The following is a 19,620-nucleotide window of genomic DNA, read 5'->3' as shown; positions in this document are numbered from 1 at the left end:
ATATCCGAATCCGAATCCAAATCCGATCGGATGTCATTTATTAAATCCGAATCCGATCCGATTTCGTAATCGGATATTAAATTTTTATCCATCTCCGATTTTTTCGGATCGGATCGATCGAATATCCGATTCAAATCGGATATATTGACATCCCTAATCCCATGGTCTTTAAGTTACAAATGGTACCAAGCATAGGTCCACTCAGTCCGAAAGAAAAAGAACTTTGGAAGTATAAAAGTATGATCTTGAGGGTTTATTCACCCATATAAATATTAAAAAAATAAAAATAATTATTTTTGTATTTTATATCATAACACGAATGCTTGAAATATTCAATTTATTTGGAAATTATAGTCGAAGTTGACTTGTCGGAATCCAACAGCACATATGCGCTCAGCATGATGAAAACTTAAAACACATAAAAATTGTAATTTTTTTTTTCGAAAGAAATGTATGCCCCTTGTAAGCCAGAAACCATATGCACTTTTTGTAGTGTCACTTTATGATGCTTTTAGTTATAACGTATGGTTCTTTTATCAACGAATTTTAATTTTTTAACAATCTTGCATCATCCATCCTCTAGTAGAGTTTAATTATATATATATATATATTTGTCAAATGCCGAATGTTGTCTAAAAGTTGAAGATATGTAGCTAAAAAAAAACCGTTAAATAGACATGCATTGGTGATATATTTTATGGTTCAGCAATAGTTTATGGTGCTTTCAGTTATTTATTTTTAATTTTTAATCATCTTGCAGAGCTGAGTATATATATATATATATAATCTTAAAATATATCACCAATGCATATATTTGTTTTACAGACAAATCTCATACTTTTTCATGTATTCTCATATCGTGATAGATTATTTTATCAAAATTAAAGAATTAAAATTAACCTTATCCATCCTAGAAAATGAGTTAAAAAAATTCGCTTAGGCAAAAGCACTTTGTCAACTTTAACAGTAGAGAATTCGATTAAAGCCCCAAATTTCACTGTATTTTGTTTGTCCGGTTCAAAGTACGAATGACTTGCACCCCAGGCAGTGCTGACGCAGGAAGCTTCACGGGAAGGTCAAGAGCTTGGAGACGAAGCAAAGGGACGTGTATTTCTTCTGGCCCTCTCCCTTAGGCCGAGAACCAGTTATGACTGTCGATAAAGAGAAAAACATGGGCTACCCATCTTTCCGACTATTCACCACCACATTAATTAGTGGCAGTGGTTCCTCTTCCTTGTACAATACCAATACGTTGACTACTGCATCATATATATATATATATATATATATATATTTAACTTACAGCATATATATATATATATATATATATATATATATATATATATATATATATATATATATTGTAATAGTCAACACATTCTTATTCTACAAGGAAGCCCAACCATTAAAGAAAGAGCGAGAAATTGGTAATATATGGGAGACAAATAAAGAACAACCTCAACCCAAGAATTTTTTGTGTTTATATATATATGTGTGAGAGAGAGAGAGATTCACGAGACATTTATAAAGTGTCTTTCCTGCCAAATGACCTCATAGTGAATCTAGCCTAAGTGAATCCTAATTGATTGGATATAGACTTAGATCTTACTAGGATTCGGATCGATTTAGCTACAAGATTAAATACCAAATTAACCTGAAATCGTCTAATAATCAGCTCCCATTTTCTTTAAGATCTAATTTAACATATCAAAATTTGCTTGACAATTGAATATATCAGATCTAATTGACAATTCGATTATCAAATCCATGGTGATTATGTGATGTAGCAATTATATCTTCGTCTCATAAGCTTGCTGACTAAATGTAAACGTAAATTTTATGATATTATACTGTTTTGTTACTGATGTAGGTTTTTGACAGGAGAAAAATTCATAACGGCCGCAAGTAGAGTAATAGCAGTCAACGAAGAACAACAGTTCCTTCCTCATTATTTGGTGACACGCTTAAGCAATTTGTTCATCTTGACTGTGACCGTTCCTCAAAAGTAAATTAATAAGTTGATGGAGAGGAGTCAAAACACTCCAAAACCATGAATTAATGTTCTCACGTCAATTTGAAGTTTCGAGTGTTGCATTCAAATCTCGCATCAATATGTTAAAGGAAAAAACTAAAGGAAAGAGAAGGGAGGATATGGTTGAATATTGCTGTTTTTTTTCTTTTTACTAACTTGTTTGTAAGAATGTCAAAGGATCGGATTCAGATTAGATATACTCTTAACCATGTCTATTTTCAAGATATTCACATATTCAGAACCATGAACACTGAGGACATGGGAAAGGAAAAGGTACTTCGGTCTTAATGAAAATTATGCGAACTAATTTTTCTAAAGTGAAACGTGAGACATATGCAGTCCATGAGAAACACGGCTCTCAAATCATATCTTTCTGTTTCCTCTCCCCTCTTCGGGAGACTTTCATGTCAAAGGCCCTTAGTCATAAGCATGGGCATAGGCCTAAGTACTCGATGGGTACCCGGTGCCCAGCCTCATAAAATAACCCAGGCCGGCCTAATAACGTATTAGGTCGGCTCGATTTATTTTTTTATATTATTTTATTTAATAATGCTATATATTTTATTATAAAAAATATATATTTTTTATTTTAACCGGGCTGAACCCGAACTAGATTTTCGAGTGTTGGGCCGGCCGGAGCCCGAGTGTTATCAGGCTGGGCTGAGCAGATGCTCAGGCCTACTTAGTAGCGCTTCTTAGGAAAATGCTTTCCAAAAATCTCTGGAAAAAAAATTCATAGTGCATTAAGCATGTGAAAATGGGTTTTCTTTCAAATCACTCTTTCTGACACATTTGGATGACACCAAATATGAGTTTTATTTATAAAAGAGAATGATTCACAAAATGAATAATATGTTTTGGTCATCTTACCCACAAACGCGCAAAACAAGTTTTTAAAATTCATTAACAAAACAGTTTAAAAAGAAAAACTAATTGCTGCAAATCCAGTCTTGGTAAAGCGTGTCATCCAAACATTACTCAAACTTCTCAAGAAAAAATTGGTCTGACCGAGTGGGTCGAGACTTCTTGGGATAATATTTCTCACCGTCATTAAAACATTTCAACTAAGAAACGCCTCTTTTGGAAGAAAAATTAAATTAAGGTCGCAAGTGGGCCAACTGCCTGAATGGGATGGATCTGCATCTCGTGGTTCAGAAACTTCACAGATCAATGCGAGGGTATTTTCGTCACGTTAAAATTCGGCGTCATCTTGCTTGTGCAGCAAGGGAAGGGCGTTTAAGTAATTTGGCTTTCATTGCCCATTTCTCATGCTCTCCGCGTCAAGGGTACTTTCGTCATTTCATTTTCTTGGCCTCTTAAAGGGTGTTTCCGGTATTTCCACAAAGGGGGGCCATTTCCGCAATACCATCGCCTTACTTAGGGGCGTTTCAGTAATTAAGAAATGTCACTTCCGGCGATATAAATAGCCTTCCCCCGAGGCCGCCAAGCTGCTCCCTCCAAAATACAACGAGAATTTCCCGTGAGTCTGCGGGAGCCAAAATCCTTAGACAGGAGGCGTTTAGGAGAAGAAAGGAGGAGGAAGATCGTTGGGAAAAAAGGGGAGGGAAGGTGAAAAAAGAAGAAGAGCGTTGAGAACAAAGAAAGGAGGAGAAGGGAGGGAGAGAATGGAGACGGGGCTGCGGAGCGGCGTGCCTCTCCTGAGGCAGCAGTTCACGGCCCTCCTGAAGAAGAACTTCCTCCTCTCGTGGCGCAACAAAAGGGCCACGTCTCTCCAGCTTTTATCGTCCCTCTTCTTCATCTTCCTCATCTTCTGCATCCAGGAAGCCATCAAGGCCCGGCTCGCCACCACGACCTACTACGAGAACGTGACGGATCCGCCGGCGCTCGTCTCGCCCCCGATACCAGCCTGCGAGGAGAAGTACTACATCAAGTCCCCGTGCTTCGATTTCGTCTGGAGCGGGAACTCGAGCAAGACGGTTGGATTGATCGTTTCGAACATTATGAAGAATAATCCAGGCAGGCCGATTCCTTCGTCTAAGGTGCGCAATCTTCTTCTTTCTCGTTCTTTGGATGCGGCGGATCCGTTTTTTTGCTTGAATTTTCACGTTTTCTCGCTCTTTACGTCAAGTCTCCGGGATGATACGATGAAAGTGGATTCGACTTTACCGCCGTTTTCTTTCTTTCCCCCTTTCACATAGTCTCAAGGAAGTTCAATTGCCTCGGCTTAGATGCTTGAGCCACGAGTTTTAGAGAGTTCAATTCTAAATTGCAAAACGTCGTTTTTCGAGTTTCTTTTTCGTTTTCCAGGATGAGGAATCCGCCAAAGATAGTCGACGAGAAAATGCCGCGATTCTTTGTTTCAATTTTCTGCTTTTTCTTCCATTTGTCCTTAAAATTCATCAAGCATCCATTTGTTCTCTCGATTACTCTACTCAGAATCTTTCGCCAGGTTCAAGGTTTCACGAACTTCCTTCCCTCTGCTTGTTTATCGAGAAACCGGCATCTCGCAGAGGCATAACTCATCCAATTCACTCACTGTTTGCTTTTCTCGAACGGTTAAAACAAGAGCCCCGCCGAATTTCCCTGTCAAATTCTTTTTTTTTTTGGCATTTCATAATTTTAATTATAGATGTATTAAGAGAAAATTAATTTGTATCTTACCGATTTCTCCTTTTAGGTAAATATATATTTCAACAGCATTCGAATTATTTCGTTATTTGTCTGTTCGGAAATCGAGTCGATCGTTTCAGTTTTTTTTGTTCATTTTTGTTATCCGAAATTGTATCGCATTTCTCCAAGTTTTAAAACAGGACCACACGACGTGAGTCCTCTTCACACCCCTGAGAAAAGAAGTGTTCGCTGTTCCTTGTCTTTTTCTCTCTTGAATTTATTAACTTGTCGAAAGGGAAAGGAAGAAAGAGTATGCCATTGAAGATGGACGTGTAGGGAAGCGGAGTTTCTTAGTTTATTCGTCAGCATCTTACTTTCCGTTCGAAAGTTTTCATACAAGGTCCGAGTTTTGGGAGAAATTTCGAGCGAGCCTGTGTTTTAAATTTCTTTCGAAATTCCTAACTATGATCAAAATATTCATCAAAGCTCTCCAAAATCGGCTTCACATGTCTGACTAGTTTAGCGCAAAAGAAAGGGAGAAGAAAGCACACTCTCTCTGTTCAACAATGAATGACGTTAAAGGCATCGTTCTCTTTTTCCTTTTACTTTTTTATCCAGGTCGGAAAAAATGGACCACGCCAAAATTTTGGCTCTAGTGCAGGAAATGCGATTATCGATTTCTATCCCCTTTTAGAAACCTAAAAATATTCTTTTATCTTAAGTTTTAAATACGCATTCTGAATTAGCAGCCCCATTAGTATTTTACCGCACGTAAACCATGTTTTTATTTTGTTTCCATGAAATCCGTTGCAAGAACTCGCTAACGGATTGGCGATTTTCTTCGGTACTTGTTTTGTTTGCCACTGAAATCAAGATAACGATGGTCAACGGTTTAAGAGGCACAATAGTGCAGATGATAGAATCAACTTTTCATAAAAAACTGAACACAGACAAGTTCCAGTCTGCACATGCCTGTCCTCTGCTAGAATGACGGGTTTGTCCCTTGGTTGTAGCGGCTGTCATTTGAAAAGGTTAGGCAGCTGCTTTTTCCTCTTTCACTAGACTGTACAGCTGGGTCCGCCTCCATTAAATCAATTTTCTCGCTTTTTGAGCGGTTGTTTCAAAAAGCACGGCCGGCATGTGTGGTTTATCCAAGGGATATCTTGGTCAATCTAAGAGTAACTTTCATTTCCCTGTATAGTTAATCGTCTTATTGAGTTCGGTTCCTGATCCAACGTAGAAACCAATTAGGTGGATTTGAATCGTGATCCAATCTTCATGCGTTAGGATCAGATACGGTTAGACTTAGGCTGCAAGGGATGCATGTTGGCAAGGATCCTAAACTTGCCTTTTCAATTTGTTACGAAATTATTAGCGTACAAGATACAACGCTGAAAGGGGGCATTGTTTCACCATTAGTTGGATTAAATGGAAATCACTTTATTCGTGGAAGTTAATTGATTACATGCTTTCAAGGATTATATTGATTGCATGAGTAATGAGGGATCGGAAATTAATTAAGCATTTATCATGTTATTCATGTGCTCCCATTGTAAATGTTAATAGAAAATCAATAAGAGAACAGCAATATTAGGACTTGATCTAGGGATTTCAACTTTATATCTTTCACAGTTTCCTAATTATCATGATCGAACCCATGAACGTCTTAAAGAAGCAAGTTGGACCTTGCAAAAATTTCATAGATGACGGTTTGTCTCTAGAAGGCAACTTGGACCTGTAGCTCATTCATTCCCTTCCCAAGACTTCATTCAGTACAAGGAAATTTGTACATTTTTCCAGGAATAAGCCCACAAGGGATCTATGCACCTGTCTAAGTGGTTTGGTCTAAAGCTTCCCAGTTGGAGTTATTGAGTTTGATACCTGGTGTATGTCCTTTCCCTTAAAATGCCAGACCAATGGAAGGACTCTTTCGATGGCAGGAGAGGGGTCCGCGATTTACACCATGGTGAATAACTAAAATGGTGCATGGAAAACGACTTTCTGAATTTGTAGGCCTTTTGCCAAAAAGTCTCTGTCTGCCTGTCATCGAGCACCCTATCTGTCATATCATGCTTTCAGTCACGTTGTGGATTGAATTATATCAATGATGTGGTGAGACCCTTTGTTGTATGAATTAGCTAGATTTATTTCTTTTCTTGCCGTCTAGTATTGGTCAGAAAAGGGTCGAGGGTCGAGAGGGGTCATGGTAAGTTCTTTTACACAAGCGTGGAGCCCAGGCACTGTGTTGTCGACAAGTCGCTAGTCCGACCACCCCTCAGCTTTAGACAAAGTACAAGTCCATCCGGGCCCAACTCGTTTAGAACATCGATAGTGTGCTACATGGGCCCACATTTCTGAATTAACGAACTAACTGACCCACAAAGAATTGAAGCAAGTGTTTTCCCTTCCCTATCAATTTCAACCGTGGTTCCGACACTCGGACCGACCTCCTATGCAGATAGATCTACTCTGAAAAGTTCTGAGGGACGAGCTATTTTAATGGAACGTTGATGCGACCTGCAAAGGCAGTCAACAGGTTTTTTCCCCTTGGGCCTTCGTTATCACGACAGGTTCAGGTAGGAAGAGCGGAATTCAGTTGGGCCCGGATTGGGGCCCCTCTCACTCTTCATCTTAGCAAATTCTCAATTAGAGACATCGGCAATTTTTATTTTAAATGAGATTTTACGTGTGGTACGAAATTAAACTCGATATAGTTTATGCCTACACAAGTTGTCTGCGTGGCGGTTTGTTGTCAATGTTAAAGCAAAATCGGTGAATGTATGGAATCGGTCACTCGCTGAAACGAAGCGCACGGAAACTATAAAAAATTGTTTTTTCTTTTAACAACTGCTATAGTTGTTTTGTAAAACCAGTCGCATAAGCTAATGCGGCAGTGCATCGCGATTCCCCTGTAAATATCGCGAGTTAGATTCACCTGCTAGACGGATGCCAACAGCACTGTGCCAAGGCCTGGGTTAGGCTCCCAACCATGCAAGCGAGCATCCCTAGTTCTATCTTCTGAATCTCTTTGCCATTTAATGGAAGCTTCAAAAGCAGCTACCATGTTTGAAAATTTTCTACGTATAGCATGTGAGCTGATATTTTCTACATTCTTGAGAGAAACCAAACAATTCATATATCACAAGTTTTTCCCAATCAAGGTTTCTAGGAGTTCAAAGAAAAAGACAGATTTGTTGCAATAGTCCAGGCTTGCGATATAAGCACGCTACCGCTGGCAGTCAAGTGGGCCTAGATGACGGGTAATTTTGTCCCTAGGACATCAATTAGCGGTGTGCATCGGCCGTATCCGTCGATACACAAACGAAACGATGCAAGAAGGGGTCCCAAATGACCCCTTTCAAATATCGGCCTATATGCGATCTGTATCAACCATATTAGCTGATATAATTTAATGTAGTAGTATTAAGTTAATTGTGATTTATTGTACATCGTTTTATGTTTTCCGGTAGTGATAACATTGTTTTGGCCAGCTACCAGTATTCATTTGGTTGTCGAAGAAAATCAAAGTTTTCAAATAGTATTAGATCATAAATGAACATTCTTCATGTCTTCAACTAGGCATCTAATGAACCAAACTGTGAAACTGCGTCATGGGATCTTGTTCCCCGAAAACTTCGTATTTTGGATTTACCCCCATCTCTTGTCTACGTTTTCATGTAGCCCACCGACAAATAAAGATTTGAGCGCCTGCCTTAATCGTTACAGGTTCTCTCTTTCGCGACATCAGATGCCGTTGATGACTGGCTTTTCAAAAATCCCATGCGTTGCCCTGGAGCCCTTCATTTTGTAGAGAGGAATGCCACCTTCATCAGCTACGGGATTCAAACTAACTCCACTCCGTTGATCAGGAGGGGGAATTTTGAGGACCCCACTTTCAAGTTTCAGATACCCCTCCAGATTGCAGCAGAGCGTGAGATAGCCAGAACTCTCTTAAAAGGTATCGGTCGATAAAATTCATCTAGATGCTCCAGCTTTTTGGGAAAATATGGTGAGTGCGTTACCACCTCCCTGTTCTCTGCGACCATTTTTCCTGTAAAGTGTTTTCTCATTGCACACTGAAGTCATTGTACCCTTATTACTTTGAATCCCGTGTCACTCTGTTAAATGTAGCGACAGCGTAAGGAAAAAAAGAGCAGGCAGAACCATGTTTACTTATTTCCATAAAATTATTTCTTTTAAATCATAAAAAGTTGTTACATGAATGCTTGACTAGAATTAGAGATGTATCCAATACTGAACAATCTATATGTTGGTAGGACATGGTGATATACCGAAGAATTTTTTGTTGTTCCTTTCCAAGAGTACGTTGCTTAACTTTCATTGTAAACCGATTGCAGATCCAGGTTTTAGTTGGAATGTTGGGCTCAAGGAGTTCGCGCATCCTGCCCTAGAAACTTTTTCAGCTGTTGGTACAGCTGGACCAACATTCTTCCTCGCAACCGCGATGTTTGGCTTTGTATTGCAAGTTAGTTCGCTTATCTCAGAGAAGGAGCTCAAGCTTCGACAGGTACTATTTTTTCAGCGGATCGCCTTGAAATGCTGAACGAAGCATGCAGCTTTTGAGATTTTAGTTGCTTGTCGGTCGATGCGGATTGGTTAAGTTCTCCTAATGGTGATGCAGGCACTATCTATCATGGGGCTTTACGATTCTGCTTACTGGTTATCGTGGCTTACATGGGAAACAGTTTTGACTCTTATATCATCTCTTTTCATTGTACTTTTCGGCATGATGTTTCAATTTCGATTTTTCCTCTCAAACAGTTTCGGAGTTCTGTTCCTCGTTTTCTTCCTTTTCGAATTTAACATGGTAAGTGTCCTCATTCGCCCTGCTTTATTTGGAGTTTTGCTATCTGGTGGGAACTCTTTCTCATTACGTCACATTGCACAAGTTTTTATTTGTTTATTTCTTAGATCAATTTGAAATTAATTTTTAAGTTTATAAAACAAAAAAAGGCGGTACAGGCTGATGGCTGCCGGTCGATGAGAAAACTGACATGGCACTCATACTGTCTTTTTAGCATGGCTCAAACGAGTTAAAGATCCCCGTGCAGTCAAAGAGCGGAGAACGTACCAGTCTTAAAAAAAAAACAAAAATTTTTTGAAGGGAGAAAGGGCAAAAGTTGCCCGCCCCTCGACTCTCGCTCCCTCTCTTTGTTAGCCACGTCCCATAAACGGCACCCCCTCTGGTCGATGACAGTCATCCCCCTTTTTTTTCTTTTCTGATAATCTTTTCATCTCTCTCTGTGGGTGTTGTGTGTCTGTGTACTATACGTTCCCGCCTCCACAGCTGCGTCCATTTGCTATGATGATTTTTCTTGTTGATGTGGCAGTAGCACCTCTAAATCCCAACTTTTGCAGATTGGTCTTGCATTCATGATATCTACTTTCATCAGTAAGTCATCGTCAGCAACTACAGTTGGGTTCTCCATCTTCATTATTGGGTTTTTGACCCAGGTATACATTTTTACTTGAAAGTCTCACTGACTTCTTACCTTGTGAGACATCAAATAATTGATTTTTTCTTGCTTGACAGCTTGTTACAACTTTTGGATTCCCATATAGCATGGATTTTTCAAGGACATACCAGATTATCTGGTCCTTCTTTCCTCCTAATCTCCTTTCACATGCCTTGAAACTCCTTGGAGATTCAACTGCCAATGCTGGAGACGAAGGCATAAGCTTCCAAAGGCGTGGAATGTGCCCAGATGCAGATCCAAATTGTGTGCTTACTATAGTGCGTGACTATAACCTTTTTATCAACCTATTTTTTCAAGGCTTCATATTCATCAATTTTGCATAAAGATAGAGATTGTTTGCAAAAGACTTGATACATGTATCGCCGCCGACCTAGAATACATGGTAAAGCACCCCTGTAGATTATTAACTGTTTTCTACAATGCTCCTGACAGGATGGAATTTACAAATGGCTAATTACCACATTCTTCTTGTGGTTTTTTCTGGCTATCTACTTTGACAACATCATCCCGAATTCCAACGGTGTGAGGAAATCATGCTTCTATTTTTTGTATCCTTCATATTGGACCGGCCAGGGTGGCAACAGCGCAACAGGTGACCATGAGTACATTTTAATAGCAGTACCTTTCATGTTATAGTAGTTATCCAAGATCGGTGCTCATGGAACCTACTTGTCTGTAATGGTTTCTCAGAGGGTAGCATTTGTAGTTGCATAGGATCTACTCCACCACTAGAAGATGAGCCCCAAAATGATGAAGATGTCCTTGAAGAAGAAATTACGGTGAGAAGGCAAGCAACTGAGAATGCGCTTGACCCGAATGTAGCCGTTCAAATTCGTGGACTGGTGAAAACGTATCCTGGAACAACAAAGTTGATCGGTTGTTGCAGGTGTCAAAGATCTTCACCCTACCATGCCGTGAAAGTATGCTTAGAAACCGATCTGAGTAAATTCTTGGTTCTTTTGATAATTTCGGGCTTCCATAATGTTTGAATTTGAACAATCAGGGAATTTGGGTGAATTTTCCTAAAGATCAATTATTTTGTCTCCTTGGACCCAACGGAGCTGGTAAAACCACTGTCATTAACTGCTTGACAGGCATAACTCCAGTATCTGGCGGTGACGGTAGGTCTTCTTTCTTTTCTCTATTTTATTGAAACAATTTGTTCTGAACTTTCAGAAATTAAATAAGGAAATCCGCAGTGAGAAAATCCAGGTTTTTTTGCTCAAATAGCTACAATTTTCAAAGCATGACCTACTGCTTCTAAAGTTTATGATTCAAATAAAATTAATGTGCAATTTGTTCATTACTTTCATGTTTGCAAGTATTTTGGATAGACTTCCATTATAAGCTTGTTGCAGAAAAAGGTGCTCCAAGTTACTGACACACCATAATTAAATTTTAACAGCTCTGATTTATGGATACTCTGTCCGTAGCTCTGTTGGGATGTCTTATATCCGGAAAATGATAGGTGTTTGTCCCCAGGTATTAGATTAATCTTGTTGAACAACAATAAGCTTATGTTTTATTGGCATCAGTAACTTTTTGCCAATTTTAAATTAACTTATGACATGTAACCTTCTTCAGTTCGACATATTATGGGATTCCTTGTCAGGCAAGGAACACCTACATCTCTTCGCCAGCATCAAAGGCCTAGCTCCTGCTTCAATTGCATCGGTAATTGAAACTGCTATATCCTCAGGTTCTGAAATGGTTTCCTGGTCACTCAAAATTTATGGTCATCTCTCCAGGTTGCTGAAAAATCATTAGCAGAAGTAAAGCTTATAGATGCAGCTGATATGAGAGCTGGAAGCTACAGTGGAGGAATGAAACGTCGGCTAAGTGTAGCTATAGCGCTTATTGGGGACCCAAAATTGGTTTTCCTGGACGAACCAGTAAAGACATGCTTACTCTGTTTTACTCTTGTTGCTTGATAAATATTTGGTCTGCTCTAACATATTGCATATAACATTTTAAACTATCTAAGTTGTATTATTTGCTAACTATATTAGATATGTTCCTCTGGTTATCACAATGTGACACCCAAACTATCCTTTCAATTGTCATGTTCACAGTTCTTCTATGGTAACCTATGAAGAACCCCTTCTTGTTGATAGCCCCTCAGTTCCACAAGCATTTCCAGTTCCATGGAGGATGATTTCCTTTTCATCTTTCAGTTCTTGTGCACCATTCCACTGAAAACGCAAAACAAACCTCTTGTTGTTTTTTCACCTTCAGGGTTTCAAGCATGTCAAGAAGACAACAACCTTTTTTGTATCCGAAGGACATTAACACAAATTTGTTTGTACGAGCATAGATAATCTTGTTATTCACTCTGCTATCTTGTTGTTCATTCACCTCCAGAGTTTCAAGCATGCCCTTTTTTTTTTTTTTGGTATCTGAAGCACATTAACACAAACTTGCTTAAGACTAGCATACATATTCTTGTTATTCACTCCACTAGCCAGTCTGATTGGAACTAGATTACAAATAAGCAGATGTATGCCGTATGTCGAATTTGTTAAGAATCTATTACACTACTATCTGTATTTAAGTTATTCTTGACAGTGATATTATTGGTTTCCTTGTTACATTCTTAACTAGTGACTTGACGGACACGTGACTGCATAAACTGCAAAATGAATGTGAGCAGTTAACCATAATCAGTGGTTTTCTTACTGTTATGATGATCTAATATTCTTCATTCAACCACAAAAATTTGTAAAGGTCTCTCATTTAGAATTTGAAAATAAAAGCAAAGTTGTTTTCAACATATCTTCCTATGTCAGCTTCTTCTGAAACTCTGTTGACCTCAGGCTCAGATTTTCTCATTCTGTTAAGCTTTTTGACTTCCTATGTAATTCACCATCAGTATGTGGTGTACATAAACATGATGTTTATCTTGTCATTTCAGACAACAGGTATGGATCCAATTACTCGTAGGCACGTGTGGGACATCATCGAGGATGCAAAAAAAGGACGTGCAATTGTCCTGACTACTCATTCCATGGAGGAAGCTGACATTCTGAGTGACCGGATAGCCATCATGGCAAGAGGAAAGTTGCGTTGCATAGGAACCTCAATACGCTTGAAGTCAAAGTTTGGTGCCGGTTATGTGGCCAATGTTAGCTTTGCCAGAAGTTCACCTGAGCGAACTCCAAACCACAATGCAAATGCACGTCCACATGAAACATCACATGAGGCTGTCAAGCAATTTTTCAAATATGTAAGTCATGCATAAGGAGGCACTCATGTTGCTTTACTCAGCGTGTGAATGTGTTTGAAGATGAGAATCAGCTGGTCCCTTGACTCTCAGCAAGCTGAATTTAGCTACTAATTTAAGGTTTCATGTCAAACTAAACCTATTTTATCTAAGAAGCAATAAATCCCAAGTTTAAACCAACAGAATCTTTGATGAGTCAATGAAGGCCTCCAAACTGATACTCTTTAACTTGGTGATGATACTACAGCATCTTGGCGTGGTACCCAAAGAGGAGAACAAGGCATTTTTGACTTTTGTGATTCCTAATGAGAAAGAACCCTTACTTACTGTAAGTCCTGTTTCTCTTTTCTTTTCTTCCATTTTCTTTACCTTTATTAATGTATTCCATGCTGAAATTATTCTTTTTCCTCCACTTAGAAATTCTTTGCTGAGCTGCAAGATAAAGAGACAGAGTTTGGTATCTCAGATATTCAACTTGGTCTGACCACTCTTGAGGAAGTTTTCCTAAATATAGCAAAGAAAGCAGAATTAGAAAATGCTTTTGCTGAAGGAAGCTTCGTGACTCTAAATTTGACATCTAGTACTTCTATTCAGGTGAGAATAAGCGCATACTTTTATCGAGCTCATTATATGTTATCATACGTCTAGTCTCATGGTTCATTTTAATCTCCCATCTTTAGGAACTATACAATTCATGCATTCTCCTTCTTTCTTCAACTTTGTGCAACCAAATAAAGTTTCAAAATGTGTTCGTGTGTGAGAGAGACAGAGAGAGAGAGAGTACCACTGACACTTTCTATTTTCTTGTGTCGAATCAGTTGTGGCTATAACAGAAAAAGACATTTTGCTGCCTAAACTTGTTTCTTTTGTGTCCCATACAAAGCCGCATTCAACAGTTCATAATAAAACAAGCTCATTTGATTTGATTTCATAGTGAAGTCACGGTAGTTGGGCTTGAACCTAACGATAGATTTGTGAGCAAGTAATCTCACCCGTGAATGTTTTTTTTAGAACTTCCTGAGAGGTGTTGATCCATTTTGTTTCACTTGTGATTCAGATACTTAAAGGAGCAAGGTATGTCGGAATACCAGGGACTGAGACTGCGGAAAATCCTAGAGGAGTCATGATTGAAGTGTACTGGGAACAAGACGATGCTGGTGAGCTCTGCATCTCTGGTCATTCCGATGAAATGCCGATACCCCCGAATGTACAGTCATCAGCCTCCCTTGGAGGCATCTTGTCACGCAGCCGCAGGTTCTCTTTCAGAAGCCATGGGCTGCCTGTTGGAACTGTCATTGATCCTGATCAGGTTCAACGTTCTACTGGCTTCTAGCACGTTAGCTTCTGTGCATATATAGCTGCATATGTATGTAAGTCTTTCTGATATATGTCATTAATGTAAATCTTTTCGCATGTAGCTTGTGTGCATTTAACATCCTATGTATGTAATTCATGAATACACACAGCATTGCGATAGCATGTAACAATTTTGCATTCAGTTATTCAATAAAGTCACAATTTATTAATTTTTGTAGATCAGAACGATAGGAAGATGGCTTCCGTGTGCCTTAATTCATTTGTTAAGGTTTTCTTTTTTCCTTTTCCAGTTTTGGTAGTGAGAGCTGAGCTTCTGTGGGAAACCTGAATCTCAGTATCCTTTTCTTGCTCACCGAGACTCGCACACTCTCGCTCTAAGAGGTATATATATATTCCCAACTTCCGAAGCTGTACTTGTCGATATATAGAGTCTCTTATTTCTGGGGGTGATCGTACTGGACTCTCATATGGTTTAAGGGTGGGCCTATGCCCACCTGACCCACAAACTGTCAACGGATAATACAGGTCTAGTGCCTACCCTGAGTCCCTGACCAAGTTTTGAAGCTTTTGTGTCCCATTCCGCCGGAATTCTTCCCAAAAGAAAAAGAAGAAAAAGGAAAGGAGAGGATTTGCTTGATTCGGTCAAACCAGCCTATTACGCTGTTTTGTGTATATAATGAACGTACACTAAATAAGTAAATATGGACCTTACAGTCAATATGTATATTTACTTTAAAATGCATGAAATAACACTAAAGCTAAATATAAGATAATAAAGTATTTATGAGATAATAAGATAAAAAAAAAGATGTATGAGATACTGTTAAATATAAGTATGAGACAATGTTTTTCAGATTATAAAATATTTATGAGATAATAAGCTAACACTATGAAGATATATTGGTTATAATGATATACACATGAACCGATAATTTTTACTTTTATTTAATCCTCAAATCTTTTTTTTTTACGGTTTTATTTTTATCCTTACAAAAAGTTTTTACCATAGGTATTTTTTGTCATTATTAAAATGACACATTAAATTTAATACATGGGGATGGCGTATATAACCAGCTTGGTAAGATTTATCGGTGACCATGCCATTTTAGAATTCAACATGTCTGTCTATCAGCGTCAAAACAGGATAGGTTGTACCTGGATAGCTTAGCTCCCCTTTGAGGGTGAAAGAGAACCTCTCTTCTTGAGAATTATTCTTCTCCTCGTGTTAAGATGAATGGGAGCAAGTAGTATCGATTATTTTGGGGGGCGTTTGGTAGCATGAAAAGGTTTCGGTGAATGGGAGCAAGCAAGATCGATTTTCTCGCATGAAAAAGTTTCGGTGAATGGGAGCAAGCAAGATCGATTTTCTCGCATGAAAAAGATTTCAGTTAACTTTTCTCATGCTACACCACTCCGGGGCAGTCTATAGGGTCTGTTGACCTCAAGATGCACGGACGGTCACCAAAACTTCACCTGTTCATATCCATGAAAGTTTATGCCCCAAAGGGCCGTAGCATAACTGGTCAGTTTGATGTCAGAGCGGTAGTTTGCATGATGTACCATAACATCCACATCCTGAAACAGCCTGGATCCGAAGCTGGGGAGGGGTGGTGTTGTCTCTCTTGAACTGCTAGTACCCATGAAAATTTTTCCTGCGAATTACCAAACACCTTGTTACATTTAACTAGGAATCAATAGAACGGGTGAGAAAGGTAAGGTTTTATCTAGAATAAACTTTCTCCCTCATTCTGCTGTACTCTGATTTAGTGTAGGATGTAAACTGGTGGCGCTTGGCTCAGATCTAAGCATTGAATCCAACTTGATGGAATCAATCACGCCCTTGAGCCCAGCTTCAGATAAGATACCAAAATTAGTTAAATTGAATCCAAATCCATTTAGTCTGAACTTTCGAAATTTTACCTGCCAGAAGTCGGCCTCATATTTAGATCCAAAAACACGTGAATCTCGGTCCAAGCCTCTTCGACTATGAATGCATCGTCTACCTGATTTTATTCCAAGCAATTCACTGCCTCTACTTAAGTTTTGGGAAAAAAAAAAAAAAATTCTAGAACTCATGAATTACAGCCTTGATGCTTTGTACCCCAAAGAAAGATGAAAAAATCCAGAATTTTAGAATCACAATTCCATCCCATACCGTGTGATCATGATTCCAGAATTTTGATCCTGGAATGAGCCTACAATTCCACAATCATTTTTTTTTTTTTTATAACACATTCCCAGTTTTTAAGAATGAAAATGATTCTAAAATTTCATGGGGTTACAAGTGAATCAAACGCCCTTTATACTCTGATAAGTGGCAGGCAGAGATAACACCATAGTGGAGAAATTCATTAAGCAAATACAATAGTTAGTTAGTCCTCTCAAAGCAGCATAGTTAAGCCTGGGCATCCGGTCGGCCCAACCCAATAAGGAGCCGTTCTCGGGCCGGCCTGACACTTGAAACCTAGGCTTGGCCCTACCATTAAAACCCGAGCCCGGCCCAATTAAATTAAAAAAATATACTTTTTAATATAAAATAATATATAAATATAATTAATTATAATAAAATATATTATATTTATATATATAAATTAATAAAATAAATATTAAAAAATTAGCAGCCCCAATTGGGCTGACCCGGTGCCTTTTTTCAGGGCTCGAGCTCAAGCTCAAGTCCAAGTCGAGTTGAGTACTCAGTGGCAGTCCGGTGTCTTAAGCATAGCGCACCAGTAGGATCAAATTGTAGCGCACTTATATTCAAATCGGACAGTAGCACATCAAGAACAGAAAAAGAAAGTACAAGAATATATGATTTGTCAAGTTATGTGCAGAAAATAGATCAAAGGACAACGACGACCTTCATGTCACCACTGGGCGAAATACTCTATGCTTGGGAAGACAAAGAAAGGGCCTTCAGATTTAGAGATTGTGAAGAAGAATAAGCAAACCTAAAGTGCCAGCGGCGGCAGATAACATTAAAGACGGGGAGAGTGACGAACAGCAGAAATGGAGGTGGAGGCATAATTATTCATGATTTTGTTTTACAATCTTATTAATTTATATATTATATCAATTTTCTGACTGTGGTAAATTTTTTGTGTAACTTAACATTAATTACATAAGCTTTTCTTAACGAAATTTAAATTTAAAAAAATTTCTCTTTCTTTCATGTGAATACACAGGAGGGCAGGAAAAAAATCATTTGTCCACAGCTCGTATACTAACGGAATGTTTTTTGGGCAGGCTACCTACGGTGGGGTCCAGCCGTTGCCAAAAGTATTCTTAGCCATCCTTATTGTCCACGGTTTTCATTGTGGCCTTGGTTGCTGTGTTCGGCAGCTTTTTCGTGCCATAAGACCCTTTTCTCCCTCCTCCTCCTTGTTCATCCAAGGCATGAAGTTTAATTTCGCACGAAAGGTTGAAACCAATTTTAATCTTCTTTACCTACCTGTGCTCCCGTCGCTGTAATGTTTTAAAGGATTCACTTTCGGTGTTCTGTGAGGATCAACAACTCTCTCTCTCTCTCCCTCTCTGAAACCAGTAGCTAATTAGAACTAGGAACTAGACTTGATAGGAATCATTTTGCCATCGATTCTGATGAGATCAAACGGTAAAAATTAAGTTATAAATATAAAAGTCAAGTTGTTTTTTCAAAGGTCTAAAATACATAGAAATGGTAAATACATTACCTTCTATATTTGCAATTTAGTCTCTTCCATCTGAACTCCTTGGAATCAAAGATGGTTCCCATCAAGTAGCATATATATATATATATATATATATATATATATATAGTCTTTTAGATGTGCATGCAAGTAGGACAATGGTCTGGATCATATGTTAATATAGAAATGCAACTATTCGTGGAAGTGTGAAGGTGATCCAATTCTATTCAAAAAATATTTGGAAAAGTTGTATGGATAACTTTGGTGATAATTATGGCATTGCTCGGGTCTTGTGCATAGCGTGGGTTTGAACCTTTGAATAGCTATTGCAGTTGTCTCGTCTATGGTCTTGCTGATCCCTTATTGTTAATACTTATTAATTTCAAATAGGCAGCTAATAGTGAGCAGGAAATGTAGACGTGAGTTTGTGTTTGCAAAGGGGATAAACTCTGCTTCATTAATTTTATTTTCTAAGACAGTCGTCAAACAAAAAATGTTTGAATGCAATATAATATGGAGCAAGAACTAATATCCAAACCTAGTTCCGAATTTAATTTTATATTAATACGTATCTAAATCCAATCACTAATTTGTTGCCCGATCAAAATTTTGAAACCGCCTAAACTAATTCAACCTGGAGGAAACTCAGCTTCAATATAGACTGTATCAAAATTAATCATATCCATTTCACCCAGGATCTTGGATGAATTTCAGACTCCACCAGTACCCACAAATTTGATACATGATCCTACCTAATCCTGTTTGGGTCTAACAAATATGTTAGGATCAAACCTGATCCATATCCAAAAGTGTTCAATCCATAATAAGTCAAAATTCGAAATCAAACTAAACTCTTACCTAAACCCAAACCGAAAACCATCTATAGAACCATACTTCTATCCAAATCCGAATCAGCCCAAATCACATAACCATATCCAGACAAAAATCCAAACCAAGTTCAGTAATATACATCTCAAACCACAACCATATACAACTAATCTAATGTAAATATTATTTTTCCGAAATAGTGGACGAGCCTGTCTCACAGCATCTTCTATTAGAACCATATCGAAGCTTCCCGCCAACAGTTATGATAGGTATACAACTTAGTCCTCTAACTCGAGGACCAGAAAATTGACATCGTCAGCAACATAGATTGAGCGACTCTTCTCCAACCGGGTTGGAAAATAATGTGATTTTCTCTAGAGGCACTACTATTCGCTCTTCACTCTTTGAATTGCAAATCCCTGACAGTAGATTTAGTATATATTTAGAGACATAAAATTTGACCTGTTTGATCTAAGATGGGACGGTCCA

General features: G+C 38.5%; 1 protein-coding gene across 3 annotated transcripts; it reads left to right on the top strand.

Moving 5' to 3' along the window:
* The first annotated feature begins 3,498 nt into the window (after window positions 1-3,498).
* LOC116267699 (ABC transporter A family member 2-like) lies at window positions 3,499-17,642 on the top strand. Of its 3 annotated transcripts, XR_007572100.1 has the most exons (18): window positions 3,499-4,032; window positions 8,330-8,561; window positions 8,962-9,131; window positions 9,246-9,431; window positions 9,983-10,078; window positions 10,158-10,358; window positions 10,534-10,693; window positions 10,792-11,021; window positions 11,105-11,222; window positions 11,507-11,583; window positions 11,686-11,775; window positions 11,850-11,993; window positions 13,013-13,324; window positions 13,569-13,649; window positions 13,739-13,915; window positions 14,379-14,691; window positions 14,929-15,019; window positions 17,470-17,642. XR_007572100.1 is itself a non-coding variant. In XM_031649566.2 (17 exons), exons 1-16 carry the CDS (start codon window positions 3,658-3,660, stop codon window positions 14,652-14,654), a joined length of 2,925 nt encoding a protein of 974 aa, XP_031505426.1. In that variant the 5' UTR covers window positions 3,499-3,657; the 3' UTR covers window positions 14,655-14,691; window positions 14,929-15,113. The 3 variants fall into 3 exon arrangements, 2 of the variants coding, with proteins under 2 accessions (XP_031505426.1, XP_049931233.1); XM_031649566.2 differs by lacking the exon at window positions 17,470-17,642 and having other exon boundaries at window positions 14,929-15,113; XM_050075276.1 differs by lacking the exons at window positions 14,929-15,019; window positions 17,470-17,642 and having other exon boundaries at window positions 14,379-14,847.
* The last annotated feature ends 1,978 nt before the right edge of the window (window positions 17,643-19,620 follow it).

The sequence above is a fragment of the Nymphaea colorata genome, chromosome 14, assembly GCF_008831285.2.
Source record: "Nymphaea colorata isolate Beijing-Zhang1983 chromosome 14, ASM883128v2, whole genome shotgun sequence".
NCBI classification, from domain to species: domain Eukaryota; kingdom Viridiplantae; phylum Streptophyta; class Magnoliopsida; order Nymphaeales; family Nymphaeaceae; genus Nymphaea; species Nymphaea colorata.
This window is presented reverse-complemented; position numbering and strand designations above follow the sequence as displayed.

Coding starts and splice junctions, on each gene's coding strand:
- LOC116267699 (XM_031649566.2), top strand. CDS start 3,658: ATGGAGACGGGGCTGCGGAGCGGCGTGCCTCTCCTGAGGCAGCAGTTC. Junction 9,432..9,982: donor TCCTTTTCGAATTTAACATG/GTAAGTGTCCTC, acceptor CAACTTTTGCAG/ATTGGTCTTGCATTCATGAT. Junction 10,694..10,791: donor GGGTGGCAACAGCGCAACAG/GTGACCATGAGT, acceptor ATGGTTTCTCAG/AGGGTAGCATTTGTAGTTGC.